The following is a 15603-nucleotide window of genomic DNA, read 5'->3' as shown; positions in this document are numbered from 1 at the left end:
AAACAAACAAACAAACAAAAAAAAGAAGAGAATAGAGTAGGAAAGATTCTAGAAAAGGCTTAGCATCTCCTTCGCAGCCCGGAGACCCCAGTCACAACAGCATCCTGACCAAAGCCAGTTAGGGGCTGTGTGATTTCATCTCCCACTGGGCACTAACTAGTTTGTTATCCAGAATGGAAATGGCCTTGTGTACAGGGACTCAATATGGCATGTCCAGGGAAGGCTCAAATGCCCTCCCTAGGCTCAACAGTTTCAAGTGTGCAATTACCTTCTGAGGTGATAGATTGTTCCTGAGTTGAACTAAGCTTGGCAATTATTTCTCAGGGTTCCAGAACAATGCCTGGAAGGTAATCCTAAGTTTAATTCTGTCAGCTGACAAACAGTATGCCAATATTCGGTGTTACACTGGCCACCATGTAGCACCCCTGAGGCTGGGGTGGTGACTATTCAGAGCTGAATTTCAAGTTTCTATCATTTCCATACAAAACAAGCGTATTGCTCTTTCTTGCTCAATGACCAAATCCTAATTTTTATTTGAATTCCCAGTACATACTCAGTGATATAACTTATGCAGCTTTAAACACATGAAAAATTTACATTTTAAAATTTAAACCTTTTATTTTGAAATAATTGTAGGTTCACAGGAAGTTGTAAAAGTAGTACAGAGAAGTCCCATTAACCCTTCACCCGGTTTCCCCAATGGCTGCATCTTTCATAATTATGGTACAATATAAAAATTTTTGACATCGATGTAATGTTTATGTATAGTCACATCATTTTATCACATGTGTAGATTCATGTAACCATCATCTCCATCAAGATGCAAAACTGTTGGGGATTCCCTGGAGGTCCAGTGGTTAAGACTTGGGCTTTCACTGCCGTGGACCCGGGTTTGACCCCTGGTTGGGAAACTAAGATCCCACAAGTCGTGGTGTGGCCAAAAAAAAAAAACAAAAGAAAAAGAAGATATAAAACTGTTCCACCCACACAAAGATTTCCCTCATGCTACCTCTTTATTCACTATAATTTTGTTTTTTCAAGAACATTATCTAAATATGGTCATATAATTTTACAGCATACAATCTTTGAGATTTGCTCTTATCACTTGACATTAGTCTCTGGGTCCATTCAAGTTGTCGTGCATCTCAAGAGCTCAGTCCTGCTTCCTAGGCTTAAGCTGGCTCTTCTTTTTCTAGACCCTTAGGGTGTAAAGTTGTTCACTGGACTGAGAGCGTTCTTTTTTTTAATATTCACATTTACCCTTATAAATTTCTCTCTGAGCACTGCTTCACTGTTTTGCACAAGTTTTGGTGTATTGTTCTCATTTTCATTCTTCTCTAAGTATTTTTTATTTTTCTACATTGCTAAAATACACATAATACAAAATTTACCACCTTACTCATTTTTAGTGTACAGTTCAGTGGCACTGAATACGTTCATCATGCTGTACTACTATCACTACCATCCATCTCCTGATGGATGGAACTCTTTTATCTTGTGACACAAACTCTATACCCATTACAGGCATACCTTGGAGATATTACAGGCCTGACTCCAGACCACCTCAGTAAATAGTCACACACAACGTTTGGTTTTCTAGAGCATATAAAATAATGTTTATACTGTAGTCTAGTGTATTGTAGAAATATGTCTTTAAAAAAGTACATACCTTAATTACAAAATGCTTTATTGCTAACAAAATGCTAACCACCATCTGAACCTTCAGTGAGTCATAGTAGTAACGTCAAAAACCACTGACCGCAGATTACCATAACAAATATCATAACAGTAAAAAAAAACTTGAAGTGTTGTGAGCGTTACAAAATGTGACACAAGATGAGTAAATGCTGTTGGGAAAATGGCACTGATAGACTTGCTTGACACAGAGTTGTCACAAACTTTCCATTTGTAAAACAAAACAAAAAGCACAATATCTGTGTGAAGCAAAATAAAGCAAAGCACAATAAAACCAGGTATACCTGTAAACTAGAACACCCCACTCTTCCTTCCTCTCAGCCCCTGGAAACAACCATTCTACTTTCTGTCTCCATGATTTTGAATACTTTAAGTAGCTCGTATAAATGGAAACATACAGAATTTGTCTTTTTGTGACTGGTTTAATTCATCTAGTATAATGTTGAATAGAGTACTGGAAATGAACATCCTTGTTAATCTTTTCATTGAACAAAATTTTTGTTTCATTAACTTTCTCTATTGTTTCTCCTTGTTACTGACCTTAGGGAGAAAGTATTCCTCTTTTGCCATTAAGTATGATGTTACCTGTAGGTCTTTTGTAGATGCTGCTAAACTGAAGCAATTCTCTTTTCCTAACTTCTTGAGAGGTTTTACCATTAGCAGGCATTACATTTTATAAAATTGTTTTTCTGCCTCACTTGTTTGTTACGACTTTTATTCTTTGTCTATTTGAACTGATGGTTTACAGTGAAGATAAATTATACCAATTTATTTTCAAATGCTTACTAGCCTTGCTACATTGCATAAATTCCACTTAATCTGTGTATAATTCTTTTTTATATTGTTGGACTTAGTTTGCTAATATTTAGTTCAGGAGTTTTGTATCTAAATTGGTAAAAGATATTGGTCTGAGTTTTCTTTTCTTGCAACGTCTTTGTTTGGTTTGGGTAACAGAGTTATATTAGCCTCATAAAATATGATTTTCAGCATTCCTTCTTCTCCGTAATGGAAGAGATTGTAAAATTCATGTTCATTCTTTTTATATGTTTGGAAGACTTTTTCTGTGAAACCAGCTGAGCCCAGAGATTTCTTTGCTGGGAGCTACTTAATTATAAATTCAATGTATTTAATGGACTATTCAGGTCATCTAGCTCATTTGTTGAGTTTTGGTACTTGTGTTTTTTGAGGAATTCAACATGACTGTTTCTTCTAAGTTTTAAATTTATGAGTGTAAAAATGTTTATAGTATTTCCCGGAGTTTCTTTCTCAATATCCCCCATCTTGTCCTAATATAGATGATTTGCATGTTCTTTATTTTTGTCATCCTTGCTGGAGGTTTATCAATCTTATTGATTTATTCAAGGAATCAGATTTTAGTTTCATTGATTTTCTCTATTGTTTTCCTATTTTCATTTACTTCTGCTCTTACAGTTATTATTTCTTTCCTTCTGCTTGCTTTAGATTTATTTTTCTTTTCTTTCTCTGGTTTCTTATGGAAGAAGTTTAGATTAAAGGTTTGAGACCCTTCGTCATTTACAGTGTACTCTGTAAATTTTCCTCTCCTTCCTATTATTGAGCTTATATTGTGAAGTTATTTCTAAAATTTGGCCATTGTGTTTTTCCAGTTCCAAATTTTCAATTTGGTTCTTCTTTATATTTTCTACTTCTTTTGCTGAGACTTTCTGTCGTTCTATCCATTTCAAGAGTCTTTGTCATTTTGCGTTATAGAATATTTATGGTGGTTTCTTTCAAGTTTGTTATTAGATAATTCCAAAATCTGGGCTAACTAAATGTAGACTTATGTATTTTTTTCCCATCTGAACTGAAGTTTTCCCGATTCTTCTGAGTAATTACATGCTAAGTGAATATGTAACGTAACCAGGACATTTTCAATATTACGTTATGACCTCTGGATCTTGTTGAAGTACAATGGAATATGAGAAAATGCTTGTTTTAGCCAGCAACTGACCAAGTTATGTCCAGGCCACAGTTCTGGCCAGACTTCAGTGGGTTCTGCTTTCAATGTCAGTTATGTTTTCAAAGGCTTGACTCTGGATTTGTCACATGTGTGTGCCACCCAGTGGCCACTTAGACACCTAGGTAGAGGTCTATCCTTTAGTTATTCTCAGAGTCTGTGGTACATTCCTAAGGTCACATTCATGCATCCACAGCTTGAGGGCAAGCCGGGAGTTCAGCAACAAGCTTATAACGTTCCTTTTCTGAGATCCTCCCTTTCTGGATGTCCTCAGTACTTTCTGGTTCCCTAGAGCTCTCTTTTTTGGCACTCCAGCCAGAATGCTAGGACTTGATTTACCCTGCCCTTCTGCACCTTTCCTGTGACTGCATGTGCCTCTGGGACAAGTGGTAAGAAGATATAGAAAAAAAACAATGTTACTCATCCTCTTGGGACCACATCTCCTTTAATCTGAGTGGAATGGATCCCTCAGAGTTTTAGGTGCACATGATACCTCTACTGTCCATGTGTTGACCTGGTTACTGCCCAATAATAGAATTTTCTGCAACTCAATCAATTTTACTGATCAAGAAAAGAATATTAGAAGAGGAAGAACATACGCAGGAGAGATTGGGAAGAACTTTGTGGCCACTATCTGTTCAAGAGAGTGGTCTGGGTTATAGATCAACTACAAGTAGTGTTTGGGTCATAGAATAACAGGAGGGTGAGGGAAGAATGCATCACAGTAAAGTAAAAGTGAGGTTGGAGCCCTACATAATTAAATGTTAGGGCAGAAATGGAACTGTATGCATACAATGCTAGCAAAAGTCTTTAGAAATTTTTTAAAATAGCTAGGAAAATGTCATGCAATTGAAGCAGTGATAACAGTTTTTCATTAAAAACAGCAATCAAACATCACAAAGATATTGTGAAACAAGCATTGAACATGGATTGAACATTGACTATTGATTAGGACAATGTATTTATCTCCCAGCTCATCAGTGAAGGTTTGAAATTAGATGAATCTGGGTTCAAGTAATAATACCAGCAGCCACACGCACAGTTAATGTAGACACAGGTGTTTGTTTCTTGGAATTCAGTTGCATTACCTGCAAAATAAAGATAACAATGCAAAGTTTATATAACTAAGTGAGGAAAATGAGATCTGTGACATTGAATGTCTTACATACTAGATCCTGCATTAATATAAGATTATATTCCTAGATGGTAAAAATTATAGTGAAGAAAATGGGAAAGGGTGTTAAAGGAAGTATTATAGCTCAAGAAGTAGGCTTGGTCCTTGTATGTTAGAAAAGCTCTTTAAGTAGCTTTGCTCTGAAAAACATTTGATTGGAATAGAAACACTTGGGTGCAAGCTGCACAGCCAAAGGAAAGATAAGTGCCAATAAGAGAGAACTCACTATTTTATTGAATGAGAGGAATATTGTTGATGAGAAAGATTTTAGATACACAAATTCAAAACAATCTACATAAATAAGCTCATCAAGTAACTTTATCACGATAGCAACCATCAATTCTATCCTTAATATTCCATGAATCTACTAAATCAGATACTGAAATAAATTAAAAAACACAAAAATTGTCCTAAACAATCAATAGGTAATGGCTCTCAGGGATATTTTAAACAGACTACTTAAAAATACAAAAGTATAGTTGAAATTAACTCTAATGTTTAGGAGAAAAATTGTCAATTGCCAATTGCAAATTTGACCTTTGGGAAAGGCCTAGAATTTCCCAAGAGAAAACCTAAATTAATAGGGATAAAACAGGAAACTCACCTCCTACTGAGCCCTGGATTCTTTACCATAGAGACCTTATCAATTCCTTGCTTTCAGACTCCTGAAACATGACTCACGGTTGGAATTCTGAGTAGCTGAGAAATCTCTTCCTATGAGACAGAATTATTACATTGATATTTTCTTCCTGGGGCTCAACTATTGCCAATTTTTATTCGTATAACAGAGGTGTGGTCCTCATTAGACTGTTGTACAAAAGTTCTAAGAATTAGATATTCAACTGATACAATTTTGGAAATTTTCTTCATCTCTCAAGTTGGCATTGGGAATCTGGGAAACCTGTTCGTATTAATATTATACACGTGCATTTAAAAAAATCATCCACACCAGAAGAAGCCCACAGATATGATTCTCATGCCCCTAACCCTAGCTAATATCATGACCATTATGCTCAGGGGCATTCAAGATGCAATGTCATCTCTTGGAATTTGGCCTATAATGGGTGATATTGGCTGTAAATCATTGTTGTACATTCCTAGGGTGACTCAAGGCATTTCTCTCTGCACAATTTCTATCTTGAACACTTTTCAGGCCATCAAAATTAGCCCCGGAAACTTTAAGTGGGCATGGCTCAAACCCCAAACCTCCACATGCGTTTTGCCTTCATTCCTCTTTTTCTGGGTCATCAACATGCTCATCTACATCTGGATCATCACAAACAATGAGGCTGTCACCAATGCCTCAGCTGCTCAACCTGGCTATTCTCTGGCTTACTGTAAAACAAAGCGAGGGCATTACAGGGAGTCAGCAGTCTTTCAGAGTGCCATGCTCATCCGGGTTTTCCTCTACATCAACCTCACGGTCTGGACCAGTGGCTGCATGGTGATGCTCCTCTACAATCACCACACGACACTTCAGAATCTTCATGGCAACAACCCTTCTCCCAGGCCATCTCCTGAAACCAAAGCCACCAACACCATTCTGCTCGTAAGCTGCTTTGTCTTCTTTTGTTGGACCAACAGCTGCCTTACCACTTACTTGTCCTTAAAATCTGAAAGTAACATGTTGCTGGAGGGCATCACTGGATTTCTGTCCTCTTGCTACCCAGCCATGTGTCCTTTGGTGATGCTGAAAAATGCCAGTAGAATTTCCTGCCTCAACTCCTCCCTTGCCAAGATGACAATGCTCTCTAATAAAAGGGAATTAATAGTGATGGCATGGTCACCGCCCAGCCTTCCTCTCAATAGAAGGATACATTGCCATGAAAGTGTTTTGAAAGAAAAGACACAGTATTGAAAAGTATTTGTTTTTTTTTATTCTGTCTCTGGGCTCTATTCAAAAGGTAATAGAAAAATAAAGTTTAATTAACCCTGTGAAAACTATGTCTGCTGCAGGATTCCTCTGAATTTTATCAGATTAAGAAATCTCTCTTCTATTCCTACTTTGCTAATTTTTTATTATGAATGTGTTTTGAATTTTATCATTTTTAAAAATTACACGATTTTTACCCCTTTCCTACTCATGTGGTCAATTTACTTCCCCACTGCATTTGAGTAGTTTATATTTAAATGTTTATTCAGTCTTTTAGTCCTGGAATTCAAATATACTTGTTGATGATATTTTATTTTTACATATCACTGATTTTAACTTGCTGGTATTCACCTATAATTATTTTTTCCACAATGTCGTTGTATACTTTTGGTACATTTATATTGGTTAAATAAAACAAGTGGAGAATGTTCGCTCATTTTTTATTCTCTGATAAAACATGAGAGAATATCCAAGGGCACCTCCTACTCACGGCCCCAAGAGGAGTCCTGCCCTGCTCGCTAAGGTCTGGATGTCCCCCTAGGGTGACGGCCCGTCTGGACCATCTGCTTGGCTCTCCCGGATGCTGGAGGAGGACCCACACTCCCCCCATGGCCGACACCAGGGAAGGGCCCAGGAGCTCAAGATTGAGCACAGTGAAAGACAGGATGGGTGGGTGAGCTGGACAGCAGGTCGGTAGAAAGTCGCCAGGATGACTGTGAGTCACGTGGGGCACGGTGAGTAGTTTCCAACAAATGTGTAAAGGAACCTAATACACAGAAGAGAGAAAGTAGGGCAGAAACAACATGTACAGCAAGAATGACCGAATTCTCTAAGACTGACGAACAGTATCAACCCACAGATTCAAGAAGCTCCATGACAATGTAATAAAACTGCTGAAATCAAAGACAAAGAACAAATATTAAAGCAGGAGGAGCAAAAAAAGGCACAGAGCATTGGATTCGACAGCACAGAGCTGTTCAACTGCGAACACGACTATCCTTCAAGGAAATGGAAGACTGACCCCCAGCGGCTGCCACTGCGCCCACAGGCCCAGGAGGTGAGGCTGCTTCCTCCTCACAGGGCAGGGGCCGGGGGTTGCCTCTTCGGTTTCAGGGCACCAGGATGACCCAGCCCAGGGCCTCAGGGGTGGGGCCCTCACAGAGAGCTGCTTGGGTGGCCCAAGCAGAAGGGTCACTGCCACCCAGCGGGCCTGGAGGAAAGAGCATCAAGCCAAAGAGGATTACTGTCCCGACCTAAACACTGAGGGAACTTGCCTTGCTAGGTTTTGGACATGCCTGGGACCCACCCCCCCTTTTATTCCTTCCAAGTTCCCCTTTCAGAGTGGGAGTGTCTGTCCTGTGCCTGTCCTGTCACTATGTTTTAGAAGCACAAACTCATGTGGTTCCATGGGTCACCTCTGGATGAATCCTACCTCGAGTCTCACATATATCTGGTTTTGATGAGATTTAGATGAGACTTTGGACTTCGGAGTTGGTGCTGGATTGAGTCAAGACTTTAGGGCTGTTGGGATGGAAATGAATATATCTGCAGGTGAGGACATGAATTTGGGGGACCCGGGGGCAGAATGCTATGGTCTGTGTCCCTCCAAAATTCATATGCTGAGGCCTGTCTTTGTTTGAGCTGCTGTAACAGAGTATCATAGGCTGGGTGTCTTATAAACAACAGAAACATCTGTCTCAGAGTTCTGGAGGCTGAGAAGTCCAAGGTCAAACACCAGCAGATTCAGTGTCTGGTAAGGCCCCCTTCCTGGTTCAGTCTTCCTGCTGTGTCCTCACATGGAGGAAGGGGACCAGGGAGCTCTCTGGGGCCTCCTTTATAAGGTCACTAATCCCATCCTTGGGGCTCCACCCTCATGCCCTCATCACCTCCCAAAGGCCCCGTCTCCTAACACCACCATATTAGGGATTAGTTTTCAACCCATGAATTTTGAGAGGTCACATTCAGTCTACAGCAAATTCACAGTGTACAAGCCCATTCACACAATGTTTGAAAGCAGGCTAAAGTCCTCTCTGGTCATAGAAGCCTGGTATCAGCCTTGGGGGTGGTTCTGAGTGGGAGGGGCACTCGGGGCCTCCAGCGTGTTGAAGGGTCTGGGCCTGAGCACTGGTTACACGTGTGCCCACTTTGTGAAACTTCATCCATCTGTATACTCATGACTTACATGGCTTGGTGTATATAATTTATATTTCAATAAAAATTAACTAAAAATCAAAACCACACACACCAAAAAATGCAGACATGTACCTACTGGCATGAAAGTTTCTTCATAATATTAGATGAGAAAGGTTACAGAGCAATGCACACAGTATGATCCATGCTTTTGCAAAATAATGTATGTGCATAGAAACAGGATATACACCAACATTCATTTATTAAAAAATATTTATTGAGCATGTACTATGTGCCGACACATAATTTATCTGGAAGACGTCTCTACAAGTGGACTACACCATGCAGAGCCCCATTGCATGCATCGCACCTCAGGCTCCCACGAGGCTCTGTGTGAGCCCACATCCCGCGAGCTGAGTGGGTGAGCCGAGGGCAGGAAGGACACGCACACACGACGCATGAACAGCCACCTTCACAGGAGCACAGGGTTGACGAGAGTGTCCTACGAGCTTAGAACTAGACCTGGCTGAGGGACACTGGGCCATCAACTACCCACAGGTGGACACCTGGAAACACAGCCCAGTTCTAAGGACAGGCAGGGCAGTGACAATGGCGAGCGTGGACCCCGAGGAGCATGGGCGCGTCTGGGGAGGGCCCGTGGCCCCGCGCCCTCGGGTGAGGGTGTTACCACCCCATCCTGGTGCAAGTCCGCGGCTTCCACAGGACACGCGTTCCCGTCCAGGGCCGACTCCACTGAGTCACGTCTGTCCGTCCAAGACGCTGCAGCCCACACAGAGCTGCACCTGTCATCTCCAGATGGGAAAGACTTTCTCTCCAACCTGAGAAAGACAAAGAAAACAAACCAATCAGATGACAAATCATTTCAGTCTGATTAACACACACGTATTTCCTAATAATAATTTAATACTGGACAAGAGTCTGGTATTCAGGTGCAGACTTTCAACGACAAGCTTTTAAACTGTTTTAACGTAAAATCAGCATAAAGCAAAGCGCAAAACAGGTACTACAAAATAAAGGGAAACCATTTGATTATTTTCTTCCCTCTCCTGCACTAACCCAGAGTCTGAAGAGGAGGATCTCCCGTGGGCTCTGTGAGCCGTGAGCCCTAAGGCCCCGCCTGGCCACATGCTCCCTTCAGCCCTCAAACTGCTGCCACAGCCAGAACACGACTCCACCGCACGTCCACATTGCCCACAGCAAGGCACGCGGGGTGAGCGAGGCTGCACCATGGCCCGGCCCTCGGCCCCAGCTCCGGCCACGGGGTCCGCCGGGTGGGAATAGGCATCTGCCACCACGACCACCACAGACCCACCAGCTGCCTGGACTGGCACCACAGCCCGTGACTCCACAACTAAATATCTTACCTTCTGCGACCCAGGGTCTTGTCTAGAAGTGACGGACCAGCTCAGAGTGACAGACATGTGCCGTCTCCACACAGGGTTTCTCTGCAACACCACCGAGCCTGTGACCACGTCTCCCGCGAGGACGGACACGGGCTCATCCATCATGAACAGCACCTGCTTCCAGTGGGTGGTGCTGCAAGACAGAGGCGTGGTGTCACCCCTCGGGGAGCCCATCGGGACTGCCATGCCCCCACCCTGTGATCAGATGGCTTCATGGGACCCGCGTGGACCCACAACCCGGGGGGCCTCCTGGACGCTGCACAGATTCCCTGGTGCCAAGGAGGCCGGGCCGCAGGGAGACGTGGTCAGACACAGGTCCCCAGGGGCCGCCTGTCCCCAGCCCCTCGTGGGGTCAGCCCAGCTTCCACGAGCTGGCATAGCAGTGCCCACCCAAAGCCACCTTCTCTGAACTGCTGACGCCCACGGTTCTAGTTTCTGCAGTTAAAGCGAGATACACGCTGCTGAAATCGTGTCCAAAAAAAGTCATAATTCCTGTGAAGGTTCAGGTGAGTGTGAACAAACAAGTGCAGCATTTGGGGGAGCAGTGACACCCCGGATTCTGTAAGTCCCGTGACTCTCACGCCCAAGCGCCTGAAAGGACCCAGGTCACACCCCGCAGTGAGGCTCTGCTGCATCTCCCCCTGGTGTCACATCCTCCCTGACGCTGGGCCGCCCCCTCAGCCACCGGGGGGGTTTTCCTCCCTGGCGCACGCCCTGCCCCCCATCCCGTCCCCATACCACCTGTGTGCGGATGACCCCACGCAGACGCTTAGGTGGGAAACGCCAGGCACACACGGCTCGCGGCGGCCCGAGGCCCCTCTCCTGCGGGGCCTGAAAGGGGGCTCTGGCCAGGCGGCTCGGCCTCCTGCCCAACTTCCACAAAGGATGCTGAGGAGCCCCTGGGCCCAAAGACCACGGGGGCGTCTGACTCGGGCGTCTGCGTCCCCCCCGGGCCTTGCTCACTTCTGCCGACCACACGGTGCAGGGGGGCACTGGGGCCGTTACTGAAAGGGGCAGTGGAAGTCCCCGAATGAAGGCGGTGCCCCCGCCAGGGGCCGCTGTGTCCAGCACCACGACAGACAAGGTGCGCTTCCCCACGCGCAGGAGGAAGCGTGCAGCCCCGAAACCTTACTGCTCAAAAGATGTGTCTCGGGAGACATCTGCCTTCCCCAGCAGTCGGAGTAAAAGCCCCTGGAACCCTGTGGACTGTTCCTGTGTCCGATGGTGAAGAGCTGCAGCAGCGTTTGGGGCCACGGAGAGAAGGTGGAGCCTGACCATCCAGGGTGTCGGGGACCCCCCCGAGCCCGGCCCTGAGGAAGCCCGATGCTGGGGGGGCAACCCGGACTCACCGCCAGCCCTCCCACCCACATGCCCTGGGCCAGGGCTCAACCACGTCTGGAGAGATTTGGGCCCACTCCCGATATTACTAGATCTTTCAACTCGTGACTCTGCCAGGCTTTCTGTGCTGCCCACAGGAGAAGGAGGGGCACACTCACGGGTGCAGCGGGCCCGTGCTCAGCACCAGCTGTGGCTCATCCTCCTCCAGGTTCTGGAACCGGACACTGAACCAGGCTGTGAATCCGTGTAGGGTGCCTGCCTTCTTGATGTCAAAGTTCAGCTCACCTTTCATCATCTGTGTTCAAGCAAATGAGTAAGAAAGGGGTGCTGGGGACCGGGGGGCAGCTTCCGCCTCCGTGGGGCTCTGTCCCAGATCCCACAGCACTGCCCCAGGCAGCCACACCGTCTATTTCAGTAGTTATGCCACAAATCTGTAACTTGCTAGTTTAGCTGAATGCATCAAAAACCATATTTCCTCCTAGGGAAAGTAAATGTTAAAACCTGCATCCTGAACTCAAAGGCTGCAGATAATCAGAAAAGGTTTTGAACAATTTGGGTCTCATTTGCCTAATTTTGTGTCCCCAAATTCAAGTGGAATACTTCCTCTTCTCAATTGTTTGTACAAATATAAAGCTCCAGACTAAGTTTCTACAATCTCCAAACTAACTAAAGCCTCAAAAATTCAGTTTGCACGTGGTTTTGCCCATCTAAGTTCCAGAAGGGGGTTCCTCCACCTCAGAGCAGCCCTTAAAACGGGGTCGTCCGGAACCCACATACGCCACCTCGTGGCCACAGAGGGCAGGTAAAAGAATTTTAAGAATTTTATCATCAATGGGAGCTAAAAAAAACTTAGAAAAAAAATTTAATTCAAATTCCATGATGAAACATATAATTTATTTAATCTGAAGATGCTGAGACTATTACACATAAATCTAAAAGTAACTGAAGACGTTAAAGAGGTTAACTATAAAGAAAATAACCTAAAAATACAAAAAACAAAATCAGAATAGGAAAAAAAAAAGACTGTGGGAAAATCAATAGCAACAAGTTTAACTTGTTTATTTGAATAGGAAGGAAGGGTCACCTCGAGGTCGGCGATCTGCACGGTTCTCATGTCCAGCTGCAATATGGTGCACGGCTCAGAGAGACAGTCTTCTGGTTTCAAAATATGGTTATACTTGGGCTTCGAAAAAAACTCCTTAATTGCTAAAGATCTGGGGAAAAGTCAAAGTAATTGCTCAATATCATTTACCCACATCTCAGGCTATCACGCCTCCTCTGCGTTAGCAGGAATTCTAACTCAACGGGCGAGAGGCAGGGCTGAGGCGGCCAGCCCTCTGGGGCCCCTCAGTGTCCTACTCGCGGGGTCTCAGCACACACCCAGAGAACACAGAATCCACGGGAAATTAAATGCTAACGAATGGTGTGAGAGGAGAACAGACATCTCCTCCAAGGGGCCAACCAGTGTCCCAGGTAACGTGCGGCCTCAGCACGTTATCCCCCCACCCTTCAGTTCACGGTGCACCTTTTCCGGACACCACAGACCCTGTTCAGAGCTTCCTCCATCTTTCCTTGTCGCTTTCATTACTGGGCATTAATTCGGGCAGCATGAGAAACCACACACCCCCCACCCCCTGCTCTTTTCAAACCTTCCCAGCCCTTCCCACACATTAGTCCTACATGAACCACGGAACGACTCTGTTGGAGACCCTTCCTCTCCATCCCCTTTGGGATTTGGGTTGAGAGTACAGTGACTAGGGAAGATTCCATACCTTTATGTTGATACTTTTTCTTTTTTTGAGTTTTTTAACAAAAAATAAAAAGGCCCAGAGGCCCCCATCTTGCTGCCAACTCCCCAGCTGAACACCTAGCAGGTGTCCAGGCTCATTGACCAGAAGCTTCTTACTGCCTCTGACAAAGGGGCCCTTCCCTAATTCCAGGGCTGCCGCTAGGTCTCTCCTGCCCACATCCCACGGCACCTCAGAGGGGATGCAGCCGACACTTGTCACTATCCTTCTCAGAGGAGGTGATGTGACAACCATGAAGGCCTTGAGAGAAGATTGTTTTATGTTAAAACCTGAAGCTCTACCACAAGCCTGACATATGTTACACACCAGGAAATGAACTTTTGTGGAGCACTGCTTTCTTTGCCAAATGCCTGTGATGCCTTCACTAACACATTTTCTGACTCTTGTTAAAAAGTTACGGCTCTCGGGGCTTCCCTAGTGGCGCAGTGGTTGAGAGTCCGCCTGCCGATGCAGGGGACACGGGTTCGTGCCCCGGTCTGGGAGAATCCCACATGCCGCGGAGCGGCTGGGCCCGTGAGCCTTGGCCGCTGAGCCTGTCCGTCCGGAGCCTTGCCCCGCAACGGGAGAGGCCACAACAGTGAGAGGCCCGCGTACCACCAAAAAAAAAAAAAAAGTTACGGCTCTTAGTGGGAACATCCATTTGTTTTAACGGCCCATGCGTTTATAAACATGACCTTATTTTTCCCATTATATTTGGGGTCTTATAAATGGGACACTTCAATTTCCCATCACATCTGTTGTTGGTTTAAAGACCTGTAAGGCAACATGCAAACTTCTTAATCACGTGAGCAAACTGAGCTCAGCGCGGTGGCAGGTCTCAGACCTGCAGCCCGCCCCCCATGCTCCCGCAGCCCGGGAGGGTCCGGTGACACTCACTTCAGGGCACTGAGGTCGAACTCGTAGGCGTTGTCCCAGAAGAGCACCTTGCTGCGGTAGTCCCTGTCGGCGCTGCAGGGCACCAGGTGCAGCGCGGCCGTGGTCGGCCAGATGACCCCGTCCTCCTTCAGCCACGCGTCCCGGGCATAGAGGATGGACTCGATCATGAACTCAAACTGCAGGGAGGGAGACGCACAGGAGACACCGTGTCTGTGCAGCCCCCTCGACGCTCAGACTCTGGGGTCTTCACGTCTGTCACCTCCAGAGGCACAGAACGGGCTGAGCTGCCCGGCCCAGGGGAAGGCTTCTCTTGCACCCACACGGCAGTGGTCACCGAGTCCAGTCACAGCCTGGGTTTAAGCCCCATTGAGCCGCGTGGAGTTCGGAACTGGGCGTGGCTAACGGTCAGGGAAATCAGCCTCTCGCCCACCCCACTCACTCAGCAGTCAGCTGTCCCCACGTCCCTAAAGCCCTCAAGTGTTTCGGGGTCTTAACTCTCCAACAGTATCAACCTGGTCTGGGGTATCCTCAGGATTCTCACCACCCTTTAAGTTGGCTGAAGTCACTTCTTAAAAACGTGGAACATCAGGGGCAGAGTCAAGATGGCGTACTAGGAGGAGGCGGAATTTGCGTCTCCTCACAACTAGGGCACCTACCAGGCACCGGTGGGGGACCATGGACACCTAAGGGGACGGGAGGAACCCTCAATGACTGGCAGGACGTGCGGGGAGTGAGGGGGGAGGAGAAGCGGAGGTGGGACAGGATTGGCGCCCCTGAGGGGCACCTGGGGGAGGGAAAGGGATCCCACACCCAAAAGGGGAAATTGGGGGACCGTTGGGAGGGCAGAGGATCAAAAGGGAGCATGGCCAGGTCGCTCCTGCCCACTCGGGCCCCCAGGAGCCTCTTGGGCTCCTGGGCCTGATCCTCTACCCACCCAGGCCCCCTCCTGCCATGCGGAGCCCAAGCCCCTCCCCTACACCCGGAGACCCCCCTCTGAGACCCGCTCCAACGCGCTGGGCCTAAACCCCACCCACACACCCCCACTCAGGGCCCTACCTCCAAAATCCAGAACTCCACACTCCAGAGGCCCTCCTTTCCATGTGCTGCCTCTCCCCTTCTGCACAGGTACTAAACAGAGGCCCGGCCCCATGCTTGAACCTCACACTGCCTAGGCCATGCCCCACACTCAAAGGTCACCCACCGCAACTGCCTAGGTCCCGCCCCACCCAAAACCCCACCCTTGCCTAAGTTCCACACCGCCTAAACTCCACCCCCATAGCCAAGGCTTTTTTTTTTTTTTTTTTTTTCAT

The 15603-nt window shown here is 46.1% G+C and overlaps 1 protein-coding gene across 4 annotated transcripts in view; it reads right to left on the bottom strand.

Annotated features, from left to right (window-relative positions):
• Positions 1–9534: 9534 nt before the first annotated feature.
• The window catches only part of PRMT2 (protein arginine methyltransferase 2), a 54264-nt gene continuing 48195 nt past the window's right edge, over positions 9535–15603 (bottom strand). For 3 of the 4 annotated variants that reach the window (XM_024120458.3, XM_024120457.3, XM_024120460.3), the window contains 5 exons: positions 14294–14469; positions 12694–12823; positions 11768–11904; positions 10233–10404; positions 9535–9686 (listed from right to left, as the gene is read on the bottom strand). In XM_024120458.3, coding sequence (XP_023976226.1) covers positions 9654–9686; positions 10233–10404; positions 11768–11904; positions 12694–12823; positions 14294–14469 — 648 coding nt within the window. In that variant the 3' untranslated portion in view covers positions 9535–9653. Of the gene's footprint in view, positions 9687–10232; positions 10405–11391; positions 11504–11767; positions 11905–12693; positions 12824–14293; positions 14470–15603 lie in introns of those variants that run through there. The other variant, XM_055086495.1, reaches the window with a different exon arrangement.

Source organism: Physeter macrocephalus, chromosome 8 (assembly GCF_002837175.3).
Source record: "Physeter macrocephalus isolate SW-GA chromosome 8, ASM283717v5, whole genome shotgun sequence".
NCBI classification, from domain to species: domain Eukaryota; kingdom Metazoa; phylum Chordata; class Mammalia; order Artiodactyla; family Physeteridae; genus Physeter; species Physeter macrocephalus.
Note: the sequence above shows the minus strand (reverse complement) of the source record. Positions and strands in the feature narration are given on the sequence as shown.